The sequence below is a fragment of the Lepisma saccharinum genome, chromosome 25 (assembly GCF_977018435.1).
Source record: "Lepisma saccharinum chromosome 25, izLepSacc3.1, whole genome shotgun sequence".
NCBI lineage: Eukaryota > Metazoa > Arthropoda > Insecta > Zygentoma > Lepismatidae > Lepisma > Lepisma saccharinum.
The window spans coordinates 32,490,952-32,508,117 of record NC_139253.1 but is presented as its reverse complement, the minus strand read 5'-3'; the positions used below and the strand labels follow the sequence as shown (position 1 = coordinate 32,508,117).

Sequence of the window (17,166 nt, the reverse complement as noted above, 5' to 3'; positions counted from 1 at the left end):
TGGTTCGGATCTCACTTTAAACTGTAGGTCCAGTTCCGATTAGCCTTCCTGTGCATAAAGTGGACTTGAAACAACAAATCAATCATCCAAACACCACCCATGCACAGGCTGGAATTCGAACTCAGGATCCCCACCATTATAGCATACTGTGCTAACCACTCTGCCACAGAGGTTGGTAGCCATCAGGATCCCCTGAGTAACAGTGAAACATTAATATAGGTATACATGTAATTGTTATTTTTATGTAGCTGTATGGATGTCTGTTCAAGGTGGTGTATTATTTAACAATGCTTTTCCTGTAATGTCAGTCCAAGATTTAGCTCAAATGGCAAATGAAATTTACATTATAATACCATCTTTGTTGAGGGTCCAAGGATACATATGACGTATTTCACAACTACATGGGAATATTTGCAATAACTTTTTATTAGTTTCAATGTACAAATACTTAAAGTACAAAAAGTGACATGCTTTGCTTAAAAGTATTCACTACATACAGAACAATTTAACATGAGCTGTAAATTATTTTTACTATAAAAACTTACCTTAGGTGGTAGGGTAAGTTTCTCATAGATAACTATGGAATCTTACAAATTTAAAAACCCATGCTTATTTAACAATGTATCTACAAGATATTCTTTTTATAACAGAGTTGTAAGATAAAATCACAAGTTATATTTGTTGCAGTGATATTAACAAAAGCAAATATCAAGCATTTATATATATACACATTTAATATTCTACTTGATAATTGTAAATAAGTTATTTATTCTATAAACAGTGTTTTGATATATATATAACTCTATTCAACTTTAAAATACCTATACAGGATTGGCAGTAATGATGGGACATGAAAAATCATTTAAGTGACTAGCTTAGAGCTGAATAGAAGTAATCTATTTAATTTTTAGTCAGCCATTCTTTTGTACATTATTGTCACCTTGCAACTTCCCAATAACATGTCTTACCCATCCCCTTGGAGTGCCTGACGCTGGGATTGCACAACCCTCATTTTCTGAAGTCTGTTCACTATTTTCATTCGTGCTAGACTCGCTACAGTTGGGACTTGTGGGTGAATAGTTATTGCTCTTTCCTAAACACACTTCAATTACAGTTGACGTGGAGTGCTGTGAACTTGTTTCACATTCATCTTCACGGCTTCCAGATCTCCATAGCTCAAGCTCTCGTCTTCTTTCTTGTATTGACTTCATTCCTTGAAAAGCCGCACCCTGCTGATCATCTTTCTGGTATTTGGAGCTTTCTTCAAGTGTTTTTAACTTCTGCATTATGGAATTTCCCTTAACTGCATTTAATCTTTGTGAAGGATTTGGTTTAGCTGGCACTGGAGGTGGAATTTTCACAGTTCTGCGGGGTTTTAGTTTTGGACTGTAGGACATTCTTGGAGAGGTACAATTAGTTCTTGAAATTGAATTTGGGGGGATAATGTATTGATTCACAGCACTAAAACTTTCAGTCTCATCATGGTCACTAAATATGGCACTGTCTCGGAACATTTCATGCTCTAAAATTGACTCAATCGCTTCGAATGACCTTTCATAAAAGCTGTCTCCAGACCCATCACTTTCATTTATGTTATCATCAACTTTAGCATCGTCTGGTTTAAGTTTTCTGCATTTTCTTGTAACAGGGGATTCAACAATGTCATCCACTGCAGCTGTTGTGTCAATGCTGCCTCCGAAACCAGATGTCTTGTCACCATCACTAGAAGATGTAAAATTAGATGAAACTGACAACACAGAGTCTGGTCTTACTTCGAAATTACGGGCATGCTTTGGTTCTACGGTAGCGTAGAGTTGCTTTGGATTAGCGTACTCAGATGACTCGGAGCATTGAGCTATACGAGCACCAAGACTCGAGCTCCCTTGCTTGTAGATGGGTAAAGATGCATAAGTTGATGTTGAGGTTTCACAGTCAGATTCCTTCTCGTCACCCATGATATTCCTTATACGTTGTTTCAGAGTTTTGCTGTATTGCCTAGCCAAGGCGTAAACTAAGCGACTAGTTCTCCTTTCTACACGAAGTTGATCTTTTTCAGTCTCTGTGTCAGAGTTCATGTTAGAGTACGATCCAATTGTCTCCGTGCTCGTCCCGGCAGATACCTTGAAGCCTGCCAATTTGTTACTGACACTAGCAATCACATGCTTCAATGAAGCTCTAGAAACGCTGGGGCGATAGATTTTGTATTCCGGATGAACATTGATATTATCCATGCTTACGTTTGGAGTTCCTGTGTACTCGGTCGTGCTGTCCTCCGTGTCATCAGGGTTTATTGGGAATCTGTACGGGTGTCTGTGAGATGTGGATTCTTGAATATATTGCTCGATATCTTCAAAGTTGATTTCGGCTGGTCCTGGTTTGTCAGATGCAATCGTAAAAGGTCTGTCGCATGATTTTCCATCTCTGTATCGAGGTCTGTAAGATCCATCTTGAGTTTCCTCTATCACATAACCATTTGGAACAGGAATTTCTTGAGTCATTTGGAAACTGCGGGGAAGAGATCCAGATTTCTTGTTTGGGGTCGCAAGATGTTCACCTTGTTGCTTCAACCACACAGCAGGAAGAGTGGGAATGTTGGTTTCGGAAGGCAGGGACAAAATTACTGTGCTAGTAATTGGTGCTTGCTTTGTAATTGTTGGAGTTGTATCCCCCTCATTTTCCCCACATGAGAAGGACTGTGTGCGTCGCAAGCTTAATGTTTTGCACACTGTGTTTATTGTCGTCGTTGTTTCCGAAAGTTCAAAAGCTGGCTTCCTTGCTTGGGACTTGTTTACACTGTCCCATATATGCTGCAAATTATCATAATTTCCAAATGGTCCCATTCCGACGCCACTAGATGACGATGAGGCTTTCACAGGCACATGCGTATCACTATAACCTAAGTAACTTTTAAAATTTGGCACACTTTTATCACCACTGGTACTAGACATTTGAATGCTATTTAGTTTTGCACAGCTTGTTGTAATTGTAGGTGTTGTAACACAAGTTTCACCATTTGCAGTAACAAATATATGATCCTGAAAAAACTTATCACTCTCCCTCACAGCACTTACAGGATTTGTGGCACTTAATTCATTCAACTTATTTTGGCATATATTCTCTTTGCTTGTATTGTAAGTTAGAGTTACGTAATCTTCCATCGAGTCTGGGTTTTCTACAAACGCTTTCTGTTCATTTTGTAATGCTCTCATGTGAGCCTGGCGATGACCACGGTATGTTGGATATGATTTGGGGATGATTAAAGTTTCATAAATACTGTCCTCGTTCTCGGTGTCCGTGGTTTCTTCGTATCGTTGATTAACTTGAGCCAGGGCTCGTCGAAGGGTAACGTGCCTTTGTTTCTTCAATATTCGCTGGAATTCCCTATTTTGCATCACAAGTTGCCCGACAATTTCTTCTAATGTTTCTTTTCTAGCACCAGACTGTTCGCCATTGATCAGTTCTGCATTGCACTTATTGTGAGTTTCACTTGGTTTCAGTTCTTGCACTTTCTCTTCAACAACACTTACATAGTCACCTCCATCGTCATCCTCCTGAATGGAATTTTCTATTGTGGAATCACAGGGAGTAGGTGCTGCTATGGACTTCTCTGGAATTCCAGGGGATAAAGACAGCTTCAGAGGAAGGTTCGTTGTCGATGTGTAGCAGTTTGGTTCTGATTTTCTTCGCCATGCAATGAAGCGTTCCTGTGAAAAAAGAGCGAGGAACATTTAAAGCAATGCTTAGTTACATTATCAGATATCTATTTTCATTTGTCTTTTTAAGCTAATTCTTTGGTGAACAGAACAACACTACTCTCTCTCTCTCAACTCATAACTTCAAATTAAGCTTTATTATATGGACACATTTGTTGTTATTCTCCATCTTACAAATAATACTTTTAAATCAACCTTATCAGGTTCAGACTGAGTCGAGATGAATAGAAGAAAAATGAATTTTTTATAACCTTGCTCTTCTTATAATCCCCACAAAGATATTTTTTGTTCAACCACAGAGGATAAAGAATAATTACAGTAACTACTGTAGGTAAATAAGCAGTATCTTAACATCTTACTAAGAGACATTTCATGCAGTAATACAAACACTGGACACTGAATTACATGGGAAATAATGAAAAGAAAAAAAAAGAAAGTAAAAAAACGCTTAGGCTCAAAGAAAAGTATCTCTATCATACAACAAGGAAAACAGTTTTACATCTCTGAGACAACACTGACTGTAGGATAGAAAGACAAAAGGAACATTTGATAGGAAATAAATATCTATGAAGAAGGTGGATATCTACTTAGGGCAATTATATGAAATTTCTATGCCTGACAAAACCATCAGGTATCGTCAACAGGGAGTGTGGTAATAAGAATGGAGATAGTGTATGAGCAATAAACTAAACAATTAGAATTAAATAGAGACGGTGATGCACACCTTGGATTTTGAACTTGCAACAGGTGAATCCTCCTTGCGATGATTGTCTCTTTCATGGCTTCCACTTCTTGTTCTACTTCCACTGCGATCTCTGCTGCTGCTTGAAGCTCTTCGACCCCTCCGATGAGACATTGGAGACTGCAAAAAAGGAACATGATAATAAGAACCAGATTTCATGTAATAATGCAGGACTCGTTATCTTTCCTGAAGTATTAGATTAAATTCTTGCATCAGAAATTCACAGGCAACAGAGTCCATTGTATATGATTGGTTAAAGGCAATTCCGTGTAAGTTGAACAGCAGAAGCAAAAAATGTGGTGACTAGTTCCATAGACTAGCAAGGGTACTGTATGCTAGAGACCTGGGAATTGAAAAGAGTATATTTATACTGTGCAAGTGCACAAAAATCTGGTGAAGGATTAAATACATTAGAAGGGTTGCAAATTGACATTAACAATCATATGTATATTTATTTACACATCAACTGAACAATATTTTCTTGACCATGTGTGTCAGATGATCAGTTCTCACTGGGGTAAACACATACATACACACAAATACATGCAAAACTGTAAAAATTGTTAAGTATATACACTTTAAGAATCGTGTGTAAAAACAGGATATATGGTGCTATTAGAACAGAGCTGGACTGTAGCCTGGTGTTAAATATGACTTTTCAAAATTATCTCTTGCTTTGGGGAAACAGATTCTGAAAAAATTACATTTGGAAATTGTCATAGGACATTCATATTTATCTGTATGAATTTACACATATCCTGCTGCTTGGATTTTTGGAAATAATAATGTAAAAAAAGGAATTACTTGTGAAACCACTAAACAAGAACAAAAACCAAGTAACAGTGTAGGGTACTCTTTCTCTAGGTCCTAGGAGAACTTCTAAATGCAATCTAACTTTGTCCATAAATTGGATCTTCAAAATGAGATAAATATTTGAAAAGCTCGTTATGACAAAAGCCAAGCTGTAATTGTGGTGAAAGAAAAACAGTTTGTGGGTACGTTAAAACAGAAAGAAAACTGACAATCAGGTACAAACAGAAATACTCACTATGGAAAGATGAGAAATTTACTACTTTCAAGAAGACCTGGCAAGCACATATGAGAAATTCCAAGATCCTGGAAGAGTAGAGCAGTTTTTAATAGTTGATGGCAAGGGAGCCTCTACTGGGATTTGAAAACAAGAAAGGACGAAAGTTCGTTGCTGTGTAATAGAATATTATAATTATGGAGAAAAGAGGGGTGTTAAATGCAGTGGCGTTTTCTCTGAACGTGTAAGTTGTGTGTCAAAGTAAAATGAAAAAGGGAAACCTATCTTTCATTTTATAAATAGACTGTGACATTAAGGTTTTGAATGTTTTTTCTTTAATTCTCAGTGTTTCGAGTAGCCAACATCATACATGTACAAACCCAGTGCAGTGGTCAGGCAAGCTGTTTTTTGGCGTGGGATTCAGTGCCTTCAAAGCTTTATCAGACAATGACTGAGTATTCACCCAATGTCTCCCACAATGTGTTAAATAAGGCGTTGTATTCATTTTCAAGGACTTGTCCTTGATTCCACCTTGCATTTCACTTTGTTCCATTCGTACTTTTGCATATTTAAATTTGTGTTATGATTACTGTACGATAGCTATTGCAAGTACAGTGCAAAAATATGTAAATACATAGTTGATTTTCTTTGCTTTCATACATAGAGAAGAAGAAATTGATTGATAGTGGTTATGTTAATCTCATAATGTCAACATATGTTATAGCAGTGCTAGCCCCAACTTGACCAAACATCCCCCAGATAAGAATTTCCACATCAAGCATTGTGTTAAGGGAAAACATGGTGTTGGGAATTGTTTTGAGAAACATTTTCGAATAGAACTCAATGCAATTTCAGACCAGGCTTGTGTATGATGTGGTGAATAAATTTTACTATTGGACGTGTTTATTCTCAACTTTAAAAAAAGGTTAGAATCATCAAACGCAAGCATATTTGTATCGTCTTAATACTCCAGTGGAAAAACACGGTCAGTCTGAAGTGCATCTTCTTAGTTTCTTTTAATTTATAATTGAAGATTGTAGGTCTTTTGAATGTACAATGAAAGGCTGAAATAGAGCTGGACAATGAAAAATTAAAAGCCTACTATTTTGGCAAAAAAGAACTGCCATTCAAGTAACTAGGCTACATAAAGGCCAGTCAATTTTTAAAAATTTAATTTTTAAAATGATAAATGAAGGGAAAGGGGGAAAAACAGGAAATGTGCATTTTAGCAACTTGCAAGGAATGGATCATGTTTTTATTAGAAACTATAAAACTCAAATGATGAAGGGTTAAAAAGTAGAAATGTCCATGTATGGGAACATCACTGAACACTGTGTTTTAACAATGAAACATGGTGGATTGAACATTAATTTTCTTGTTTAAGCTATTATGTGACAGTCCATGTTATTCCCTTACCCTTCCAATATATTTGTATAATTTCTATACAATATCATATATTTTATTAAGAACACGAAAGGTAATTACTTACGATTCTTAACTATCAGAATCACAGCCAGGAAGCAGTCGCTAGGAACTCCAAGTATTACTGAGTAAAGGTGTTACATCAATCTTAGTATAACACCAGGTAACAAACAACTTTGAGGAAATAAAGAAGTGCATCGACTTGGTATTAACGACAGCAATCCTTGGAGGATAAATGGTGTGTATTCTGATAGACAGGAGCAGATCAGAAAAGTACTACGAGAGAGAGGTCAATCTTCTTACATCAGTCTGTAGGGCTGATGATGGTTTGACACCAGGGAAAGTGGTGTTGTTACTCTCTTCCTATACTTCGAAGCTAGTAAGAACAAGCCTATGTTCTTCTACGATTCTGCAAGTCATCAGAGAACTTCAGCTTCTAGTTGAAACAGGTATTTTCCTAAACATTATGCTGAGACAATCTTAGTGAGACCTAAAATCCAATTTGTGTGTGTTCATTTGCCATTCAACGCTATTCATGTACAACCTCTCGCCAGTAGCGTGCCCAAGGTGGGGTTGATGGAGGTTATAACCCCCCCCCCCCCCCACCTTTGCCCAGTATCTCTAAAAAAAGAACATCAAAGGTAGGAAAATATGACAAAATGTGGGCTGACTACCAAGACAAAGTATACATAAGGCCCCCCTTTCGAAAATCCTCGGCACGCCACTGCCTCTCGCATGAGAGTTAATCGCCAAGTGAGTGTGTGCGATGCAAAGTGCTATCGCAACTTAAGGGACATCTAATGGTCCTAGTAAGATCCCGGTGTTCCTAAGGGAACGATGCACATTAATACTTTAAATGAAATATAAAGTGGTTGGAGAACATTTCAAATATTTGTTACAATAAGAAAGAGAGGAATGGGAATTTGCCAGCATCTTAAGTTCAGGGTCAGAAAGAACCACTGGTTAAATCCTACTTGTACATAAAATCTTGAATATGTGCCTGAGACTCCCATTGCAGTTGTGAATATACATGATGTAGTAAAGATTTGTTTGGATTTGTTATAATATTACCTCTTTGGGACTTCCAATTTCTGCTTTCCTGCTTCTTCTCAATTTCGACCGCAACCCAGTTTCTGACTTTCTTCTTTCTCGTTCCTGCTTTCTCTTCTCGAGATACTCCGGTGCAGAATGTTGGCGCTTAGGGGTCCCTTTGTCAGCCATGATTTCATCTAGAAAAATTAAAAATATTTTTATTATAAATGTCAATCAGATGCTACAATTACAAATCTGATTTTATATGCTGGTATTAATATGCGTTACACCTATAACACTTAACAGAGGACCCATTTATTCTTGAAACAGTGATTTTTTATTTAGGCATTATCTATATACAGCAAGGGGAAACAGGTGTGATGAATGCAATGAAAAGTTACTATCAGACATTAAATTGTCATATATTTTTGTTTATTGCTTTATGTAAGTGATAGTCTTTTGTTCGCTCGTCTTCTTTCCTTACCAATCAGCCTGCAAAACAAACTTTCATTATCAGTGATACCAACCAATGTCAATAGTAAAATGCTGATGCCAAATTATAAGTGTTGCTTTCATTTCATTACTACACTTACATTTGAGGAGTGTAAAGTGACTTTTGTACCACCCTGTATAATATAGCAACTGAAGAAACAAATTCATTTTTGAGAAACAACTAGAATTAAATGGTCTCCAATTTGTTTTCTTATGTGGGCTCACTGATTTCAAATATCCCATAATATCACATACACTAATATTCATGAAAACTTCATCATTCTTTCTAATTCATTTCCCATTTTGGTTACTTTGCAAAAAAAATTCTAAAATTTGGGTTTATTGCAATGATGAGGATGAATGATGAACTGATAAAATGGTGATTGGACAAAGAGAATGACATACATCCATGCCTGATTTTGAACCTGGTATCTCTGGTTTCATCGCACATGCCTGAAGACAATGAAGCCATCAATCATATTCTTTATATCCAAAAATAATGATATTAAGAAAATGTCATCAGTAATTCTAAAATGTTAACAAAGAAACATAAATGTAAATATACAATTTAATTCTTGTAAGATAAATACACATAAAGACATGTAATTCAATATATTACCATCTGTTCGGTTCTGTCCAAGTTCCATGACCAACTGTCGAGCGTGAGAAGGAATGACTGCATTGTAATTCTCCAAAATCACCCTCTTCAACTGCAAAGTCCACTCTCTCTTCTGTTCCAGATTTCTAGCCTAGACGAAGAGAAAATTACTTTTATTATGCAAGCATTATTATAATTATCACAAACACTTTCATGTCATCACTACTATATATTTCCAATGTATCACTTAATTACTTGTGATGCAATGTAAAACTAACAAAAAATATCAACATAATGAATAATTGAATTGAATAATCTGCAATGAACATCCTGTATTGAGCTAACAACTCTCTTTCAAAATTACAAATACAATGCTCATAAAGAGATATAACCAAATTCTTTAGATGAATTTAAGAGATTTGGAAAACCAGATATCTAGTTTTTCCATCCTAAACAGTCACAATATATGATGTGGTGATTAATAACCAATAGATTTATATCTTATGTAATGTTACTGGATTCAATAAAGATAAATTTTGAAGTTGTTTCTTTCCATTTCCATATCTCTGGTGTTCATATTAGACCTACCAAAAACCAGCTTTAATATCAGAGGAAACTTTTATCATATTCAATCACTATTTTGATCATAATTCTCGTACGATGTTTCCATGTAAATTTAAATTTTCACAACATGATTTAACCCTATAAATCAATGAAAAGAACTATTTTTTATTGATATTTAAGTGTTTAGAATACATTTTAAGTGTAATATTAGGCCTGGAGTATATAGGCCTCAGATATGTATATATATTTAAGTGTGAAAGCATGCATTTTTGAACTTTCACACAACTTACATTGCAAATCAAAAGTACTAACTGTGACAAAATTAGGTTTTGTACTTTTACCATACGTGATTAGCCTGTTGAGGGATTCCTTGGGGGATATTGGGGGGACAGTTACCTGTCACTTTTCTTAACTTTTCCTTTGTTTCTTTTAGAAAGTGGTGTCAGAAAGTCTTCAAACTCCATGATTGTGAAACTGTTTTCTTGTGAAAAACCATGCTGGAAAAATGTCTTTAGTATTTATTGTCTGAATATTTGTAATAATATCATGATGACATAAGCATATTTCCTAAACAGTAGTTAATGCAATGTACATATTTTCCTGAATTTTCTAGGAGTGTATCTGGGCAGATCCAGTTCTACAGGTTATTTATGGTTTTTCATTCAATCACTATGGGTAGCAAATTCCCATGACTACACAATTCCTTTACAAAAACTCAGAAATAGTGATAAAATCACTAAATAAAATAATTTATTCTTACCTGGAGAGTATACTGAAGTCTTGGATTATCGAAAGGAATAACATGGAAACTGAGAGGTTCTCTCGGCACACTTTCTATGAGCATCAAGTTTGAGCACTGTAGAAAGCAAAAAATGTAGATTGTATTATCACAATAGACACAATATATATATAATCTACTAAAACACACTGCACAAATGATGTGATGATTCTTTCAAAATGGTGCTTAATAAATGTATATTGCCTTTAATATTCCACAGACTGGGCTTTGAATTAACTAACTTACATAACCATCTTCTATGGTTTAGTGGTTAGTGTGGTGACCTAGAAAGCCAGAATTAGTTACGGGCAATTTTTAGATTTTTTTTTTGCTCAACACTGTGCATTGCCAATGAAGTAGAAAAGGAATATAAATATATTTTGAAACAATGTTCTTTTTAAAGGTTCGCATAATCCCTTTTTGTAGATACAAAATAATCTAATACAGTTTTTTTTTAGTGGTTTTTATTTTTTCTGTGATGTTTTGTCCTGGTTTCCCAGAACTTTTTCAAGCTTACACCAAGATAAACACACACAACACACAACCTTACATGGCTAGTCACTCTACACTGAGAAATATAATAAAAACCACTAAAATTAACTGTATTATATTAATTTGTATCTATCTTGAAACAAGACAAATATACATGTATGTATTTGTAACTTTTATGTCGATTTTCCAGTGCGAGCCTCAGCTACTGGACGGGTCACAGGTGGCAGATAGTGAAACTCTCAGATATGAGGGGGAGATGCAAATAAGGGGAAACCCAAGTAAGCAGTACCGGACCGAGGCAGCAAGGCTATCAGGGTGTGGAGGGTGTCCAGTGGCATGGACATACTCAGCAAATACCACAGATATCCATCGACAGCCTTTTGCCACTCAGCAAAGGTGTATGCGAAAATATTAGAGAAAAGAATAATGGAAGTAACGGAGATGAACAAGATAGAGAAACAGTATGGATTTAGAAGAGGCAGATCAACAGGAGATCTGATAATTCACCATAAGGCAAATGCAGGAAAGGCACTACGAGTATGGAAATTATTTGATTATGGCATTCCTAGATATAGAAAATGCATATGATAGCATGGACAGAACAAAGATTTGGAAGGCTCTAAGAGAGAAAGGAGTCGAGGAATAGATAGTGTGTAGAGTGCAGAGCACATACAAGACCAACCAGAGCTGTGTGAAGACACCAGTGGAAAGAACGGAGTGGTTCAGTATAAGTAATGGACTAAAAACAGGGAAGTGCTCTTTCCCCACTGCTCTTCATAATTACAAAAATGAATGAAGAGGTGGGGAAGAAGATAGGAGAGGAAGAGATGAAGGTCCTGTTTGCTGATGACTTAGTAATATGGGGGAACAGGGAAAAAGAAGTACAGAGACAGCTTGATAGTTGGAATGAGGAAATCAGAAGAGCAGGAATGATATTCGGTGCAGAAAAGAGCGAGGTGATAATAACAACAAGAAACAGAGCCAGAAATGAACCAAGAATAAAGATGTACACGGAAGAGTTGAGGGTAGTGGAGAGCTTCAAATATCTAGGAAGCATAATTGAGAGAAGTGGAAGAATAGATGAGGAGATAAACAGAAGAGGACAAATGGGTAGTGGCCTACAGCAAAGTGTTCGAAGATTAATATGGAACAGGGATGTATCTATGAAATGCAAGAAGGTAATATACAACACATACTATGTGCCAATAATTATGTATGGAGCAGAGACTTGGACAATGACAGAGAGAGACAAAAGAAAGATGCAGGCAGTGGAGATGAAATTTTTAAGTACATTGGGGAAGACTAGAAGGGATAGAATAAGGAATGAGGAGATCCGACAGACAGTGGGTGTAGTGAAGTTTCAGGACAGGATAGATCAGGCACAGATGAGGTGGTTCGGACACATGAACAGGATGGATGCAGAAAGACTACCAGTAAGAGCTTACCATGCACAAGCAGTGGGAATAAGGCCAAGGGGGAGACCAAGATGTTGATGGAAAGAGCAGATAGTGGAGCGTTAGGAGAAGAGGACAAGATTGGAACACTGTGGAAAGAGTGGAGTGGTGGAAGACTAGGAAAAACTGGAGAGGCTTAACTTCTATGTCGACCCAGCCAGAGGCAGGAAACGGCAAAGGATGATGATGATGTCGACTTTCTGCCACATTTGGCTAATTGTGACGACAAGGTGAGTGATGATTTGATGAAAGTGATGAAGGGATATTCACAAAAATACTCACAGCCAGGTTGGGATTTGAACGTGAGAATTAAAGAGAAGCAAAACACAATATCAATCCCCTCTTCCTGCTGCTTCTCCACTATTTTTTCCCCGGATGCCATCACTGGTTCAATAATACTTACCATGATGTGTGTTTTGTAACTGAGTATGCCTTCCTCCTTCTTCTTTGTGATAAGCAGCATCTTGTCAAACAAGAAGACATGTCTTAGAGCTTTAGCACCATACATCCTAAAAGTCCCCTCTGCGCATAACTCACCAAACGTTGTAAGATCTTCTCCCTGGAAATATCAATAAAAAATTAAATACTTAGTGTTCTCATTGTAATTCATATGTTAGTGGATATTTTGGACATAAATAGAAAATATACCTACATGAAATGAATTTGAAGTATCACAATTTAATAGAACAGTCTTCTGATCGTAATTTTCACAGAAAATAACAATTAGTTTAGACACAAAATAGATTACAAATTTCTTCTTCAACAAGGTTTTTTTTAATAGTTTATGGCTCACAAAGAACTGCAATAACTTTTTAAAAGTCAGTGAAAAACTGAAGTTTGACCAGAGAGTGGTTTGATCACTTGTTGAACAACTTTCACTAGTTTTTCAATAACTAACTTTTACTCTCCTTAATAAGTTTGCAGATGTTTATATACAGATAGAATTGTACTAAAAACAATTATAATTAGCACAGTCCACATTTTCTTCTTAAGCAGACTGGAATGTATAATAACAATTGATAAAATAACTATACAGCAATTTTATTATGTTCAAATTGTCAGTTTATCAGGATTATCCAAAAAAAAAATTGACATACAAAATTTTCAGTTGCCAAATTTTGAAGATAAACCAAAAATACCCTCAATATCAATATTGGTTGTATGAGGGTATTGGACAATAGTGTATATGACACAATTTCATCCTAAATAGCCACAGCCAAAATATCTCTATGTGTTTACAAACTGGGAATGGAACGTTTACACTCTCAGTGGATGAAATATAAGAACATGGGTACAAATACATAAACACACTTACCTCCCACCCATACAAAAGACTTTGAATTTCCTGAACTCGAACAGCATGTTCATGCCTCCTCTTCATTTCGTTGATATGATGAGCAATTCCAGTCATTGTAGACAAGGCATCAACAATGTCATTGTAACCATTTGCTTCCCGTGGATAATGTTTTACAATATTCTGGAAAGGTGAAATAAGATTCATACATTTCTATAAGTGATGATAATTTTGATACTGATATTTTCTTCTGCATTATTTTCAAAATTAATCCCATATAGGCATAACTAGAAGGGGCATGATTAACCAAATGACCCCTCTCCTTCCCCTTCGGGATTTAATTTCTGTTTTAATATATTAATTTGTGCATAACAATATGTCAATTTAGATATCCCCTCCTGTCACCTTCTAAATTAACTCCTAGTCACATCTATGATACTATATGAAGGGAAAAACCAACGCTTTATGAAAGAAAATATACACAAATATTTAAAAATTAATACATAACCAAGATCACAGCCATTCACAGTCATGGAAATCATATGAAACTTAGGGCATTAAACATGTCACCATATGTGATTACATAATTTAAATTTGTTTCTTCATTACATAATTACCTTTATTCTGTTGATCAAATTTGACATTAGTGTATCTCCTTATACTATATGGCAACCAAAATTGCTAAAAATCAATACAGTATATTTATTGAGTTACATATAGGGTGACCAACTCTCCCGTATTTCCCAGAAACTCCCGTATTAGAGCTATTTTTTTTTTTTAATCCTCCCGGCTCTTGTATTAGCATTCTATTTCTCTCGTATCTTTCATTAACAATGTAGATCACAAAATTTAAATTCATTCTGATATGATACGAGTTTGGCAAACTGTAAGAAGCAATCAATTGTGAGTATAGTTGTAAATTTTTTTTGAAATTTGCACAAAATAAAATAAATGCTTGGTTGTGCAGCATCAGTTGACAAATACATAGGTTAGAAATGTAAATTAATTCCTTTATGTAATATTATCTATCCCACGAACATCTGCTGGAGTTACGCCGAACCGCTAAAAATGAGCAAAATTTTTCGCGAAAAGTTGGAAATGTCCCTTAAATTCATGGTTGAAAGTTGGTCACCCTAGTTACGTATGAATACATGCATGACTCAAATTTCAAACTCTAGAATAAAGTATGATTCAAAGATAGTTAAGAAGTACATATTGAGATAAGAAAAAAGGAAGTATATTATATAAAGTTTCAAATGAAAAAGAAAATGATTACTGAAATGACTTCCTTTATGTTATATTAATTCATAAAGCTATTCCTCATGCATTTCACCATGCCATAAAGGTACAGGCATACTGAACGTGATGTGATCAGCATCACACTCCAGCATTTCTCATTTATAATTAATGAATTTGTTAATACACCTTTTAAATGCCTCAGGTTCAAGAGAATAATATGGATCTGCAAAAGAATGAAAACACACAAGAAATGAAACTTTAGTATTTAATTTCAAAAGAAAACACCATACTTTCATATGATAACTAATATCTGCTTTGAAATACAAAAGTATGTTCAATTACCTGCAACAGAAGATGGTATTTCAATATCCTTTGCACAGGTTTCAATAGATAGGAGCCAAGAGGAAGTGTGTGTTGTAACGCTGACTGCCTTTCTCTAAAAAGTCGAACTGTAGTTTCTTGTCGCATCAGTTCAGTGAGTACAGACACCGTTCTAAAAATGTATAAATGTGCATACAATTGTAAGTGGATTGTGACACTACAAAACAAAATCTTGAAGAATCAATTAATTGTAATCTAATATCAGAAAAATTATTGTATGATACGCATTTTCCTTATGTGAATTTATGTTTTAACATGTGTATAGTCAAATGCAATGATATAGCATTCTTCTAGGTGGAGATGAGTCTAGTAACCCATACATTTGTATTTTATTTCTTAGCATTGATATTCTACCAATTTTTTGCTCTTCATGATGGTGAATATGAGTGATGGTTAGAGGCAAGTTTCAGACTCTACAAAATAAGTCTCAACTCAAATAAGGTTCCCAACAATGTGAATTAAATTTCCAAACAACTTTACAATACAAAAACAGATTTCATCATAGCTCCTGTCATATACTTTTCTAGAAGATCAACAATACTAAAGCTGCATGTAAAAGAAATTATTCCAATACCACACCACGCTTTCAAATAGAACTGTACATTTGGTTCCAACTCACCTAGGGTAGTTAGTGCAGTAATCAGTATAAATAGAAAATCCATTGTTGTGTTTCACAAATGTTCTTGCAACTTTTACAGGATCCATTCCACATTGTTCGAGCTCTTGTAAAAATGCACTATAAAGAGAAAAGATGCGTCAGAGATTCAGTAATTAAGTAGTGAGGTAGAACTACTGATAATATGAATACATTGACACTTGAGGATGAATATGAAATCCATTTTTTTATGATTTTAACATTGTGTATAAAATTGTTTTTCATTTTCCTAAAAATGAAGAGTCCATTTCAACTAGATGTATATTTATTTTAAATATTTGTAACTTAAATAGGAAGTATAAAATTACATTTTATTGTGTTAATCTGAAAGATTTACAAAAATTCTGATCATGTGTTACATGCTCGAATTAAGGAATATTGCCATAGTTGGTGGTTCTAGTGCCTAGAAAATAAATAAATAACATACAAAAATATTTCGACAAATGAAGACATTTCCTTCACTGAAAATATTAATGTGTGATCCACCTTTTCTCTTATCTGCAACAAGATAGAAGACCTTTAACACAAAATATACTACAAAAAGGGATGGCCAATTGTTATTAAAACATTTTTTATAAGATATTTTCATTCATAGAATCAAAGAAGCAATGCTAAATCCCATATAGTAGTTAAACCACAGGCACATGTCCAATCTAGTTCCGGACTTCAGCAGACATCCCAACACCACTCACCATCAATTTCAATTTCAAGTGCTGCATAGAATACTTCGCCCTACTTACCTGTTAAACCTATATATTGCTTCAATATTACTGAAGAGTTCGTTGACTTGCTGTTTTTCGATTGGACAGTGTTCACATGCTTGCCACCGATGTAAGTAGCCCTAGAAGGGAAAGAAAATAAGATATGAGTGAGTCAAATAAAAAAATTCAACTATTGATAATGGAATTGCATTTCTTTAGTGAAACTGATGTAAGTCTACAATATTTAACTTGTACACTGCAAAATGGATAGTGCAATGGTGTGTGGAGATAATGTTAATAATGCTTAATTTAATGGAAATGCTACATTCTAAATTAACTAATGCATGCTTATTCATATCTTAATTGATCTTGGTTCTGTTGAATTGCATTAATTGTTTTACAATATGACCTTACCATTAAATTTATTAGCTCTATGGACAAGATTATGATAATTACTACACAGTACATTAAATAAATGCATTTTATTTTAGTCAGTGGCATATTAACAACCTTCTCTTGGGAGGGATCAGATGACTTTTTATAACTGTTAGGCGATTGCCATTAACTCTTATGATTTTTGCT

General features: G+C 35.1%; 1 protein-coding gene across 4 annotated transcripts in view; it reads right to left on the bottom strand.

The window, feature by feature from the left end:
• Positions 1-408: 408 nt before the first annotated feature.
• GEFmeso (Guanine nucleotide exchange factor in mesoderm) overlaps positions 409-17,166 on the bottom strand; it is a 486,781-nt gene continuing 470,023 nt past the window's right edge. For all 4 annotated transcript variants that reach the window (XM_083112043.1, XM_083112042.1, XM_083112044.1 and 1 more), the window contains 10 exons: positions 16,624-16,724; positions 15,848-15,964; positions 15,190-15,340; positions 13,630-13,791; positions 12,718-12,873; positions 10,351-10,446; positions 9,048-9,177; positions 7,976-8,133; positions 4,438-4,575; positions 409-3,704 (listed from right to left, as the gene is read on the bottom strand). In XM_083112043.1, the coding sequence (XP_082968169.1) occupies positions 912-3,704; positions 4,438-4,575; positions 7,976-8,133; positions 9,048-9,177; positions 10,351-10,446; positions 12,718-12,873; positions 13,630-13,791; positions 15,190-15,340; positions 15,848-15,964; positions 16,624-16,724 (4,002 nt within the window). In that variant the 3' untranslated portion in view covers positions 409-911. The remainder of the gene's footprint in view (positions 3,705-4,437; positions 4,576-7,975; positions 8,134-9,047; positions 9,178-10,350; positions 10,447-12,717; positions 12,874-13,629; positions 13,792-15,189; positions 15,341-15,847; positions 15,965-16,623; positions 16,725-17,166) is intronic.